This window comes from Scyliorhinus torazame, chromosome 21 (assembly GCF_047496885.1).
Source record: "Scyliorhinus torazame isolate Kashiwa2021f chromosome 21, sScyTor2.1, whole genome shotgun sequence".
Taxonomy (NCBI): domain Eukaryota; kingdom Metazoa; phylum Chordata; class Chondrichthyes; order Carcharhiniformes; family Scyliorhinidae; genus Scyliorhinus; species Scyliorhinus torazame.
Window position 1 is genome coordinate 11,820,869 of NC_092727.1, and position 14,050 is coordinate 11,834,918.

General features: G+C 51.3%; 1 protein-coding gene across 2 annotated transcripts in view; it reads left to right on the plus strand.

The window, feature by feature from the left end:
• The window catches only part of abcg4a (ATP-binding cassette, sub-family G (WHITE), member 4a), a 164,418-nt gene that overhangs the window by 142,098 nt on the left and 8,270 nt on the right, over positions 1–14,050 (plus strand). For both annotated transcript variants that reach the window (XM_072486505.1, XM_072486506.1), the window contains exons 9-14: positions 277–419; positions 2,793–2,891; positions 4,476–4,644; positions 7,264–7,364; positions 9,945–10,103; positions 11,123–11,241. In XM_072486505.1, the coding sequence (XP_072342606.1) occupies positions 277–419; positions 2,793–2,891; positions 4,476–4,644; positions 7,264–7,364; positions 9,945–10,103; positions 11,123–11,241 (790 nt within the window). The remainder of the gene's footprint in view (positions 1–276; positions 420–2,792; positions 2,892–4,475; positions 4,645–7,263; positions 7,365–9,944; positions 10,104–11,122; positions 11,242–14,050) is intronic.

Below are 14,050 nucleotides of genomic sequence, written 5' to 3' on the forward strand. Positions count from 1 at the left end.
CCAGGGAATAGGCACTCACTTTCGTATTGTTTTACGGAGCAGAAAGGACTGTGTATGCTGTGTTCAAATCCCTGGCACAAACCTTCGCTGCTGCCTTTCCACTTGTTCCCTGAGCTTTGTCGCGTAAAGGCTGCCTTTGTCACTCCTCTACATCCAAATTCTAAATGTGCCGGGTTTATTCCCCTCCCCAGGCCATCCACGACTGCACCTTAATCGGCTTTCAAGTCCGTCCTGACCGTCCCCACTGATCGTTTTTGTTGCTGTTTCCTTGCTCAGTTATCGAAGTTGCCTCGGGCGAATATGGAGATTTGAACCCTCTGCTGTTTAACGCTGTTCAGGATGGAATGTGCACCATGGCGGAAAAGAAGAACCCATCCAATGGGAATGATTCATCAGCCTGGAAGACCCAGAGCCTGACGGTAATAGAGTGAGACACAAACATTTACAGTTTCTGAACACTGTAATGACGAATATACGGCCAAACACCAGCTTGGTAGAGTTTTCAATGGGTTCTCACCACATTAAAATAAAATACATTTTCCGCCTCTCTTTCCAACTTCCTATATTTCGTGACGGAAAGACATATGGCTGGGATATCCCTGGATATCCTCCCACCCCCATGGCGGGTTTTCCCAAGGGAATTGTGGCGAGTTGTTGGCCATCGGCGGGATCTTCCAACCCCGTCAAAGTCAATGGCATTTTGCACGGCTCGCCCACCCCGCCGCCGTGGGGCTTGCTGTGGTGAGGTTGGGTAGGGGGAGGAGCTGATTTTGGCGGGGCTGGAAAATTCTTCTGGAAAGAGGGCAGCATGGTGGCGCTGAGGTCCCAGGTTCGATCCCGGCTCCGAGTCACTGTCCTTGTGGAGTTTGCACATTCTCCCCGTGTATGCGTGGGTTTCGCCCCCACAACCCAAAGATGTGCAGGGTAGGTAGGATAGGCCACGCTAAATTGCCCCTTAATTGGAAAAAATGAATTGGACACTCTAAATTTATATTTAAAAAAAGAAGGGCTGGAAGGTTCCACCCTTAGGAAATGCTGGATCGGCGATATACGGATTTGTGTAGCGCCTTTCCCCACTTCAAGGTGTTTCAAACAGCTTCACAAACAGCTTTTGAAGTGTAGGCACTGTTGTGCTGTCAGGAACACAGCAAACTGCCACAAACAGGAACATATTTGTGACCAGATCATGTTTTTTTGTGATGTTGGATGATATTGGCCAGGGGCGTGATTCTCCGACCCCCCACTGGGTCGGAGAATCGCCAGGAGCCGGCGTGAATCCCGCCCCCGCCATGTCGCGAATTCTCCGCCACCGGAGATTCGGAGGGGGGCGGGAATTGCGCCGCGCCGGTCGGCAGGAATCCCCTGGCGATTCTCCGGTCCGCGATGGGCCGAAGTCCCGCCGCTGTCAACCCACGCCAGCCGGCGTGGATTGAACCACCTTTGGGACGGCGGGGCACGGCGGCGCGGGCAGGGTCCGGGGTCCTGGGGGGGGCACGGGGCAATCTGACCCCGGGGGTGCCCCCACGATGGCCTGGCCCGCGATCGGGGCCCACCGATCTGCGGGTGGGCCTGTGCCATGGGGGCACTCTTTTCCTTCCGCCTTCGCCATGGTCTCCATCATGCGCGGGGATGCCGTGAGCGGCCGCTGACGCACCCGTGCATGCGCTGCCCCGGCAAAGTCATTTCCGCGCCAGCTGGCGGGGCACCAAAGGCCTTTCCCGTCAGCTGGCGGGGCGGAAATCAGTCTGGCGCGGGCCTAGCCCCTCAAGGTGAGGGCTCGGCCGCTCAAGATGCAGAGACTTCCGCACCTTTGGGGCGGCGTGATGCCGGACTGATTCGCGCCGTTTTTGGCGCCGGTCGGCAGTCATCACGCCAATATCGGAGAATCCTGCCCCAGGTCTCCTGTGTTGGAGAACTCCATTGCTTCGATTTGAAATAATCCCACGGGATCTTTGCTGTCCATTTGAGGGGTGGCGTGGAAGTCCATAAATCCTGCCGCGGCATCAACACTTAGGGCTGGATTCTCCGACCCCATCGCCGGGTCGGAGAATCCCCGGAGGGCAGCGCGAATCCCGCCCCGCCGCGCCGGCTGCCGAATTCTCCGGCGCCGGTTTTCGGGCAGGAGCGGGGCCCACCAATCTGCGGGCGGGCCTGTGCCGTGGGGGCACTCTTTCCATCCGCCCCAGCCTCTGTGGCTCCCCCATGGCCGGCGCGGAGAGGAAACCCCCTGCGCATGCGCAAGAAACATGTCGGCGGTTCTGCGCACGCGCCAACTCGCGCCGGCCTGCAGCGGCCCTTCGGTGCCGGTTGGCGCGGCGCCAACCCCTCCAGCGCCGGCCCAGCCCCGGGAGGTGCGGAGGATTCCGCAACTTCCGGGCGGCCCGATGCCGGAGTGGTTGGCGCCGCGCTTGGCGCCGGTACGGGTCCGCCCCGCCGATTGCGGGAGAATGCCGCCCTTAGGCTCAGGAACGGAGAATCCTGCCACACACCTCACAGCAGTGCAGCACTCTGTCAGTACTGCAACTGAGAAAAGGTCACCGGCATGAAGCATGTGGTAATTAGGAAAGGTCAAAGTGCTGTGAAGGACAGGCCTCAAAGTGCAGAGTCAAAGTCATATTGCTGGATTCAGAAGAACTCTGCCCTCCGTTAGACTGTCCACATGACATTCAATACTGAGTGCCAAAAATAGTAATCTCTTCCATTCAACCGCACTGCACCCTTCAGAACGAGCATGAAAACTGAAAACGTATAGGCACCGCTGATATTCTCTTATTCTCTCTTTCTTTGTCCAGGACACAGGCCCAATTGAAAGCCGTACGTTTGCAATAAGCTCCTTCGTTCAGTTTTGTATCCTCTTCAGAAGAACCTTCACTTCTATATTGAGAGACATGGTAAGGTCGGCTGGATTGGTTGCTCTGTTTCAGAATTACAAGCTAATCTCAGTGTTGGGTGCAAGGGGTGGGGTGGTGGTGACAATTCACTTCAGCTCTTCGGGAAGTAATGAAGTAGTCCAATAAAAGATCTGCTTCCCCCTGCACCTCCCCCCCTCCCCCGCTGCACCCCTCTCTCTCCCCTCCCCCCTGCAACACCCCCCCCCCTGCTGCACATCCCCCTGCAACACCCCCCCGCTGCACCTCCCTCTCTCCCCTCCCCCCTGCAACACCCCCCCCCGCTGCACCTCCCCCTCACCCTGCAACACCCCCCCCCGCTGCACCTCCCTCTCTCCCCTCCCCCCTGCAACACCCCCCCCCCCCCCCGCTGCACCTCCCCCTCCCCCTGCAACACCCCCCCAGGGCTGCACCTGCCTCTCTCCCCTGCAACACCCCCCCCCCCCACTGCACCTCTCGCTCTCCCCTCCCCCTGCCCCTCCCGCTGCACCTCCCTCTCTCCCCTCCCCCCTGCAACACCCCCCGCTGCACCTCCCCCTCCCCCTGCAACACCCCCCCGCTGCACCTCCCTGTCTCCCCTCCCCCTTGCAACACCCCCCCTCCCACTGCACCTCTCTCTCTCCCTTCCCCCCTGACCCCCCCCGCTGCACCTTTCTCCCCTCCTCCTGCAACCACCCCCCCCTGCTGCATCTCTCTCAACCCCCCCACCAGAGTTGCTACATCTGACTGTAAACGTCCCTGGTGGGGAAGGGGGAAATCACCCAGTGTTTCCATTCCTGAGTGCTCGCCATCGACCCCTTGTGGGCGGAGGACGGCATTGAGTTTTGGGCTTTCACAGTCAGACCACCACCTTCATCAAACCACAGCAAAATATGGTGGAAAGAAGGAGAGGGAAAGAGTTGTGACATGTTTGGAGGACTTATAATCATTTAATTACTCCTGCCATTCACCCAATCACACACCTTCGCTGCTCTTTCCCTGGATCCTCCTTTTCACTGGCTCGCCGCTTACGTTAAAATGCTTATTGCTGGCATCTTGCAGTTTTGTTGCAAGGTCATCGACTTGAAATGCTAACTGCGTTTCTGTCTCCACGGGTGCTGCCAGACCTACCGAGTTTTCTGTCATTATCTCCAACCTTCACCTTCTGGGCTCCCACACTTCACAGACTCACAGGATTCATACGGTGCAGAAGGAGGCCTTTTGGCCCACCGTGTCTGCACCAGGTCTCCTCATGAGCATCATGGCTGAGTGTCGTTCCCCTGCCTTTACCCCGTACCCTTGCACACTGTTTCCATTCAAGTAATCATCTAATGCCCTCTTGAGTGCCTCGATTGAACCCGCCTCCACCACCACTTCCAGGCAGCGCATTCCAGACCCCAACCACTCGCTGTGTGTGATTTGCAAATCACCTTAAGCTAGAATAAGATGCCATGGAACTGTTCTGGGATCAAATGTTTGCAATGGTTGAGAGAATTGGAAAATTGATCACATTGTGTGCGGGCGTTTGTTGAGTTGGATAAACTTGGTTATTTGGGGTGCTCTGCATTGGGAATCTCACAGTGGGTTCCATTATCTTATCTCCTGTAGGTTCTGACTCATTTGCGGTTCATGTCCCACATCTGCATTGGCGTCTTAATAGGTCTGCTCTACCTGAACATTGGAGATGAAGCAGAGAAAGTGTTCAACAACACAGGATGCCTCTTCTTCTCCATGCTCTTCCTCATGTTTGCTGCTCTAATGCCAACTGTACTGACCTGTAAGGAAGAATGTTATTTTCATGTTGTTTGATTGTAACTTTTAGCCTTTCATTTTTCTTCTTGGGTTTTGTGGTGCCATACCTGTGATATGCCTGTGCACAGTTCTGCATATAGTTAGTAATGCGACCGCCAACCAGCTGGTGGCGATAGAGATCTATCACCTGACTCAACACCCCCGGCGGTTGGTAGTAAGACGTACAAGAATACAGTCACACTTAGAGTAGCTCCAGGCGAATTCACTGAATTCATTTAGTAGCAATTGTCTGTATAGTAGGTTCTGTTGCTCTGTTTCTCTGGTTATGAATATGGCGGTCAATATGGTCGCCTTCCTTAATCCTAATTATGTTTGCTTTAGAGTCGCCAGGTATCTCTCGATACCGCCACAAGGTTCAAACCCAAATACTGATCAAAGAGCTAATACACCAGTTAGTTAGTTCAAAGTCAATACTATTTATTTACACACACAGTAAGATCTACTCATGCACAACAGTACTACAAACTAAACTATCTCTAACGCTAACGCCCATACTTAACTTCGGGTGCCCACTTAGTCAGAGGAACAATGGCCGTTGTTTGGATCTGAGTCTGTTGGGTTTGAGGATATACAGGAGAACAGCTAGGGTCGTCGGTCTGGTAGCGAGCGTTGACCTTGAACTTACTTGCTTCTGGTGCAGCTGGTGGATGGGTCTCTGCGCATTGAGAGCCGAATCCAAGAGAGCGATTCTCTTGTGGGGGTTCCTTCTTATACCCGGAGGGGCTTCGCGCACTTTTAGGCGAGCCTTAAACTTGGCCCCAATTAATTGGGCCGCTTCTCGATCACTGGTATTGATCTTGACCAGTAAAGGGGTGGGTGCCCTGATGGCTGGGCGTGTCTTTGGTGGCCGTTGACCTTGCTTTGTTTGTGCTTTTGGTTGGGGAACTGGCGCCGGGATGTCTGAAACAATATTGGTTGCTTGAGTGTCTTTCCTTTGCTCCCGGAGATGGGAATCAATATGTTAATTGACCTATTGTGGTAGTCTGTGTAGAGGTATTACGGTACCTGGTAATGCTGGAACACCATTGGTAGATATTGTATGCTTCCTATTGGTCAAGCTGTATGGTAGCTCCGCCCTGCAAGGCGGGGTATAAGAACCCGTGCCGCCCCGGCAGCCTTCTTTCTGTACCTGAGCTGCTGGGGGAAACATCTAGCTTATTAAAGCCTTCAGTTGGACTACAACCTCGCTTTAGTGGTCATTGATCGTGCATCACCTATAGTTTCAACTCCGTCTGGGAGCTGTCTCTCCAATATGCATACAGGCTCTGTGCCTGCTTGTTTTCCTAACACTGTCCACAGCTCCCTTCATTCTTTGCGAGCGTCCATTTTGCATTCTGGAAGTGGCCATCCCAAATGGCTCCAGTTCTTAGTTATCTTTTCCATGTGTTTAGATATAAATCACCTTTATACTTAATCAACTATGTATTCTGTGTACATCATTACAACGGTTACATCACAGAACACAACAGGTTTCTCCTGAGTGGAGGTGCTTTAACAATCGGGACAAAGACTTGCATTTATACAGAGCCTTTCACAACATCATTGTTCTGTCCCAAATAGAGAAGCGATGAAGGATAGAACTGGAGCTGATCTTTTAAGATTATATTTTCAGAGACACTGCACCTACATCTCCAAACACAACATTAAAGACAATTACAATCACAAAGCACTTTACAGCCAATTAAATGCTTTTGAAGTATTGTAAATACTGTAAAGTAGGTGATACAGTGGCAACCCACAAGTAGTAAAATGCTAATCAGCAGATTGTCTGTGCTTTTTAAATTCTGTTTTATTGGAGATAAATATTGCCCAAGACGTAATAATAATAATCGCTTATTGTCATAAGTAGGTTTCAACGAAGTTACTGTGAAAAGCTCCTAGTCGCCACATTCCGGTGCCTGTTCGGAAGGCCGGTACGGGAATTGAACCCGCGCTGCTGGCCTTGTTCTGCATTACAAGCCAGCTGTTTAGCCCACTGTGCTAAACGTCAGGGAGAATTCTCCTGTTCTTCTTCGAGATAGTGTACCGAGGTTCTGAAAGGACAGGGCCTTGGTTTAAAGCCACCCCTGACAAGCAGTACCTCTGAAAGTGCAGCATTGCCAGCGACACCCTAGATTTTCCACTCAACTCAGCCCAGTTGAAATGAAATGAAAATCGCTTACTGTCACAAGTAGGCTTCAAATGAAGTTACTGTGAAAGGCCCCTAGCCGCCACATTCCGGCGCCTGTTCAGGGAGGCTGGTACGGGAATTGAACCCTGCTGCTATGTAATGCAAATAAGCAGGTCATTAAATACAGCGAAAAAAATTCTTGCGCCATGTTCCATTTTTACCATTGATGCAAAGTTGAGCAGCTCTATTCCCCGGGATGTACAGATCCTGCCGAGAAAAAAAAACCTACTTGTCCATTCAGACTACAGAGAGCCAGCATGGGGCTGAGGTGCAAATGGCCTCATCCTGTGCCATAATGACTCTTATCACCGCGTTTTCATTAAATAGTTCTCCAGCAAGTAGCACTGTTTTGTTAGTTATTGAAAACGTGCACCGTGGAAAGTCTCAGCCGCTAATTTCCTTTTCTCACTTCAGTTCCACTTGAGATGTCTGTTTTTCTACGAGAGCACCTCAACTACTGGTACAGCCTGAAGGCTTACTACTTGGCTAAAACCATGGCGGATGTTCCTTTTCAAGTATGTAGCGCTTAAATATCTATTCAGTTTTTCCATTCAATAAGTATTAAATCGGGAGTGTGTGTCAATAGTGAGGTCGGTAGGAACAAGGGGCGGCCATTAATCGTCTTGGGTCTGATCTGCCTTTCAACGAGATCAGTATCGTAACGCCATCCACTTTCCCAAATACCCCAGGAAAAGGCCCATCGATCCCAGATTTTAAATTATTAATTGAACTATTATCTACTGCTATTTGTGGAAAGAGTTCCAAACACCCACCCTTTGTATGAAGACCTGTTTTCTAACCTCTCTCCCAAATAGCTGGACTCTGGTTTCTAAAGGTAATTCCCAGGAGTATTGGGGTTAATTCCAGTGAATCTGAGGAAGCTAAAGGGGAGATTTAATAGAGATTTTTATTCTAAATTAGGAAGGGTTTTGATAGTGATTGGGAAACATTGTTCCCTCTGATTTAAGAGTTTAGCAACAAAGGATCAACCATACAAAAATTGTCACTGAGAGATTGGGGAGAGATCTTAGAATGAATGTATTTAGACCTAGGGATTCTGCAAGCAAGGAATGCTTGACTCGGGAGTTATTGCTTCCTTGTCAGGAAAATTGGAGGAATGTTTGACATAGAGGAAGATACAGGGGGATTCTTCAATAATGGGGCTATGTCTCCACTCCAGCGTGAAAATGCGGGCGAATCAGTCTGGACTTTCCTGAAGAAAGTCCAGAGTGATTCTCCTACCTGGGGGGGGCTGGCAGGGCCCTGGAGCAGTCTTCACAGCTCCGACTGCCGATAGAGGGGCCCTGCACGTCCGGCCGGGGTCCGCGCATACGCAGGGCTGCGGCCTGTGTCGGCCGTCCCTTGCGACATGGTGGACACAAAAAAGATAGTCGGACCGGCACCAAAAAGATAGACGCCCCCCCCCCCCCCCCGAGATTGCGCGCGCCCACGGATCGGTGGCCCCCGATCGATAGCCTGACCGTCTGTGAGCCCCCCCCCCCCCACCCCTGGTGAAGGATCCCCACCCCCCCCCCACCAGGGCAGCCACGGACTGAGTCCGCGGCCGCCACGGCGAGTTCCCGACGAGTGGGACCATGAGAGAACCACGTCGTCGGGAACTCGGCCAGTTACACTTGGTGAATTGCCACGGGGGGCCTTTGTCAATGGCCCACTACCCGCGCCGCATAGATCACCCGTGCGCGATTCGTGTCGATTCTCTGGGGACCGGAGAATCGCGGGAGCGGCGTCGTGCCGGATTTCAGAGTCAATGCCCATTCCCCACTTCCGCGCCGATTGCGATTTCGCTGCGGAAGCTTGGGAAATCCTGCCCAGGGACTCGGGGAGAGAACAGGGCAATGGAATTGGTCTTAATATCGCTCCAGTGAAGAATCAACAGCAACATGATGCGCTGAATAGCCTCCCCCTATAGTACCAAATTCTTGTATTTCTAACCAAAGCCATGTCCCCACTCCTGCATTGTTATCTAATGCTCCAAAGACACGAGTTCAAATCCCGTCACAACAGCTGGAAGAGTTTAAAATCAGTTAGCAAATCTGAAATAAAGGAGGAGTCTTAATAATCATGAAACTACCAGATTGTCACTCAAATCCACCTGCTTCACTAGTGTCCTTCAGGGGAAGAAATCTGCTGCCAATACCCAGCCTGGCCTCCATGTGACTCCAGACCCACAGCAATGTATGTAACTTTAACTACCCCCTGAAATGGCCTAGCAAAAACGCTCACTTCCAATTTCAATTGTCTTCCCGCATCTAGTCAGTCTCCATGGCTGGTAATTTCCGAAACAGGTACTAGTCTGTTGCCAGGGCTTATAGCCTGAGGGGCAGCTCAAGCGTAGCTCCGGGAACCTCTCCCATTTGTACCATCAGCCATTGGCATGTTTGGAAGGATTTTGCAGATTGACACTCAACTTGTTTGGCCGCGTTATGAACACACCTTCCTCGGCCATCACGTCCAGGGCTGGCGTTCGAACCCAGAGCTTCCGGCTCAGGGGCACGGACGCTACCCACTGCGCCACAAGTAGTAGACGCCTGAGTAGTAGATGACTTAAAGGGAGCAATTAGGGATGGGCATAAATACTGGCCCAGCCAGCGATGTTCACATCCGAGAACAATTTTCTTTTAAAAATAGGCCTCGTATTGGTCTTGACAACAGATTCTTCTGTCCCCCATGAACAAATGGTCATTTGACAAATGGTCCTATTCTGAGAACACCACTTGGCACCGAAGGTCTAGAGTTGGACAACAACAGGCGGAATTCTCCAGTCCGCCAGCCGCATGTTTGCCGGCGGCGCGGCATTCTCTGGCGCCGGGATTCTCTACTCCTGCCGCTTGTCAATGGGATTCCCCATTGTAGCCACCCCACACCGCCGGGAAGCCCGCCGGCGGGGGCACGATGCCGGCGGGAAAAGTGAATCACAGCGACCAGAGAATTCCGGCCTACAATTTAGGTTTTATTTCGCAACAGCAGTGGAGCTGAATGATGTTTTGAGTTTCGAAGCCAGAAGTGATGCGACAGGATTGGAGAGGAAACATTGGGTCGATTCCATGGTTAAGCCGTTGTCTTCCTTCCCCCAGGTGATCTGCCCCATTGTGTACTGCAGCATTGTGTACTGGATGACAGCACAGCCACCCGAAGCTGCACGCTTCCTCTTGTTCGCCAGTCTTGCCACAGCAACGGCATTAGTGGCCCAGTCACTCGGACTCTTGATTGGTGCGGCATCCACATCCTTACAGGTAACAATCTGCCTCGGTGCAGAAACCACGTGAACTTACCCAAAGACTGTCGATCATGGAATGATCCAGAACAGAAGGAGGCCGTTCAGCCCATCGAGCCTGGGTCAGCTTTTTGAAAGAGCTCCCCAATTAGCCCCACATCCCGACGCTCCCCATCGCCCTGCAAATTCTTCCCCTGCAAGCATTTATCCAGACCCCTCATGGAAGTTACTATTGAGTTAGCTTCCCTAGCCCCTGCAGATCATCAAAACTCATTGCAATAGAAAAAAATCTTCATCTCTGTTTCTTTGCCCAATTATCTTATGTCCGTGTCCTCTGATTACAAACCTTTCTGCCATTGTAAATCAGTTTTCCCTTATTTTTCTCTTTTTTTTAAGAAATATTTTTATTGAAGGCATTTTTCATATATACAAAAGTACAAAAGCCAAACCTCGGCAACAGGTAACAAAACTAACAACCCCCACTCCCCCCAACCCTAATCCCGCCACCCCAAGCCCACCTCCATTTTTCGTTTCTGCCCCAAACAAAACAAAGCGCCCATAACTGCCCCCTCCCCCTACTATACCCCCCCCCCCATTTACTCTATCATAACCTTTCACGGTTCAATGTTGCGCGTTCTTTGGGTGTTGTAAATTATTGACGTTTCTGTTGTGTGGCGGGGGGGGGGGGGGGGGGGGGGGGATACAATTCCATCTTGTTCCAGGAACGCAATCTGCCCACAAGCTTGGAATTCCCCTTTGGCCCGGCGAAGATCCTGGCCTCCGTTTGGTGTCTCCCAGTCCACGACATCTGATTGAGATGTAAAACCCACTTGACAAACCCCCCCCCCCCCCCCGGGCACCTCGTTGGAGATCCAACACATTGCACCACTGCACCCGCCAACCAACTCTCACAAACCTGAACCGAGAAGCGTTCAACAATATGCATTACATGTTAGTTTACTTAAATAGTTGTCAACTTCGCAAAGTTATGTGCTTTTAATTTGAATGTTTGTTCTATGCCTCGTCACCTACCTCTAGGTTGCCACGTTTGTGGGTCCAGTTACCGCTATTCCAGTGCTCCTGTTCTCTGGATTCTTTGTTAGTTTTGACACCATCCCCACCTACCTACAATGGAGCTCCTATGTCTCCTATGTCAGGTAAGTGTTTTGCACTCTTTTGTCGAAGTATTATCAAATTTCCTGTTGTCTCTTGTAGCTCAATGTGTTGCCAGGTGCCCGCCTGTCGGAACTGGCTCCCATCGCATGCAGGGATCTAACTGGAGACTGATTGGAAAATGCCAGTTGGCCCCCTTTAATTGGCCTCAAGTGGGTCTCAATTACCTGGATTAGTTACCCAACACATCTTTGGGAAGGAAAGCTGTCATCCTTACCTGGCCTGACCGACATGTGATTCCTGTTGCCTTTTTTACCTTCTGTAAATGTGGCAGTCATGAGGTTGCTCTCCTTCCTTTGGATATCAATATTCTCTTGCTCAGAGTCGCCAGGTATCGAATGATACCACCACAAGGTTCAACCGGATATCGATCAAAGAGCCAAACACCAGTTAGTTAGTTCAAGGTCAAGGGTACTGTATTTACACACAATTAATCATGCAACATAAACACTACTAGTCAAACTACACCTAGCGACTAAGACAACCTGTACTTAACTTCAGGCACCCGGCTTAGGTCAGAGGAACAGTGGCCGTTGTTCGATTCTGGATCTATCGAGTCTGGAGAAGTAACTGCTGCTTAGCTGGGCTCATCCGTCTGGTAGCGGGTGTTGAACTTCAACTTGCTTCTGGTGGTGCAGCACTTGGAAGTAGATGTTGCCGGAGCGCCAGGTCCAAGAGAGGCGGAACACATGGTGGTCTCTCTTTTTATCCTTGGGGGGGTTTTCGCGCTCTTTTGGGCGGTCCTTAGGTTTGGACCCCGCTAATTGGGTAACTCCTGATCAGTGTTCGATTCGAACCAATAAAGGGGCGGGTGTCTTGATGGCTGGGCGTGTCCCAAGCGGTCATTGACCCTGTTGTTTACGCTTTCCGAGTACAGGGAGGGCCGCCGAAATGTCTGGTGTTGTATCGGTCGCTCAAGTATCAGTCCTTTGTCTGGCGGCCATGGGCCATCAAATGCTAATCGGTTGGGGGTTTCGATACTGTCTGGAATCCTCACTCGCAAATATACATTCAAGCTCTGAGCCTGCCTGAATCTCGCAATGTCCATTTTTCCCGCTATGCTTTGCGACCTTCCCTGTTCCTGGTTGTAAGTGGCCATCCCAGATGGCTACATTCCAGAACCACGGTTATGCGGTTGACTCTAAACTGCTCTCCCAAAGCGGCCTCGCAAGCCACTCAGTTAAAGGGCTGTTAGGGATTGGCAACAACGCTGAGCTGGTCAGCAAAGCCCACATCCCAGCAGAGAATAAATGAGTAAATCCGTACTTGTCTCCTTCGATGTCCCAGGCTGGCTATGTATCGTGGAGAGGACTGGGTTCCTTATGACTTTTCCTTGTGGTTCGAATGGATTTTTTGGTATCTTTTTGCTTTAGAGCTGTTAGAAGAGGAGGAATTGAGTGGTGGCGCACGCCGAGGTGGGTTTGGTCAATCATTGATTGATTTAGAGAGACTGTTTGTCCTGCCTTTACATTTGCTGGAGCCCTTCTCTCATGTGGGGGTATGTTCCAACGGAGAATTAGGCACATCGTCCAAGTGGTCTTATATGGTGGTTTCCTGAGTGTCCTCCTCGTTGTGGTTGGGGTTTCCATGTGGAAGCAATGTTTGCGTCTCTGTTGAGGAAGCGCTGTCGTTTCCCACAATATCTTTCTTCTGATGGTGTGCAATTCAGGGCGGTGGCTAATCTTTCTTGATCAGCGCAGACATTCTTCCCTTCGAGGTTTTTCTGTTCATCTGGGCGAACAGTGTGCTGTTATAAATCCTGATGTGGTGATGCCGGCGTTGGACTGGGGTGAGCACAGGAAGAAGTCTCATACCACCAGGTTAAAGTCCAACAGGTTTGTTTTGAATCACCAGCTTTCGGAGCACTGCTCCTGCACCTGAGGAAGGAGCAGCGCTCCGAAAGCTCGTGATTCAAAACAAACCTGTTGGACTTTAACCTGGTGTTGTAAGACTTCTTACTGTTATAAATCCTGGTCTTGTCCAGTGGTCTATGGGAGGCTTCCCTTATTGTACCTGGGGGTACTGATTCCTGTGTGTCATAATGTGCTGGGCTAAGCCAGGTCCGGTGCTGTGGTTGATATCACGTCGCCCCCTGGAGCTTGAGATGTCCCTTCGCGAAGGCACACATTAGAGACATCCTCAGAGGCTGGGTTATGCTTCCTCTGTGCACGGGGACTTGGGGTTGAGCAGAGTCCTGTAATTTGGTTGATATCCTGTTGCTCCCCCTAATGGTCGGGGACGCTTTCTTGTTTGAATGAACAGCTTGTTCTCGTCTTCATTAATGGGTGATGAGCGTTCAGGGGGGAATACGGACCCATGATAGGGCCCTGATCCTTTGTTACCATGTGATCCACTCCTGCTAGTTCTAGTTCTCCGTCCTTTGTTCTTTCTTGGAAGTGATCATAATTGCTGCTAGTCCTCTGAGTATAAATGTATGGAGGGCAGCACGGTAGCATTGTGGATAGCACAATTGCTTCACAGCTCCAGGGTCCCAGGTTCGATTCCCGGCTTGGGTCACTGTCTGTGCTCTAGTCTGCACGTTCTCCCCGTGTCTGCGTGGGTTTCCTCCGGGGGCTCCGGTTTCCTCCCACAGTCCAAAGATGTGCAGGTTAGGTGGATTGTCCATGCTAAATTGCCCTTAGTGTCCAAAATTGCCCTTAGTGTTGGGTGGAGTTACTGGGTTATGGGGATCGGGTGGAGGTGTTGACCTTGGGTAGGGTGCTCTTTCCAAGAGCCGGTGCAGTCTCGATTGGCCAAATGGCCTCCTTCTGCACTGTAAATTCTATGTTAATC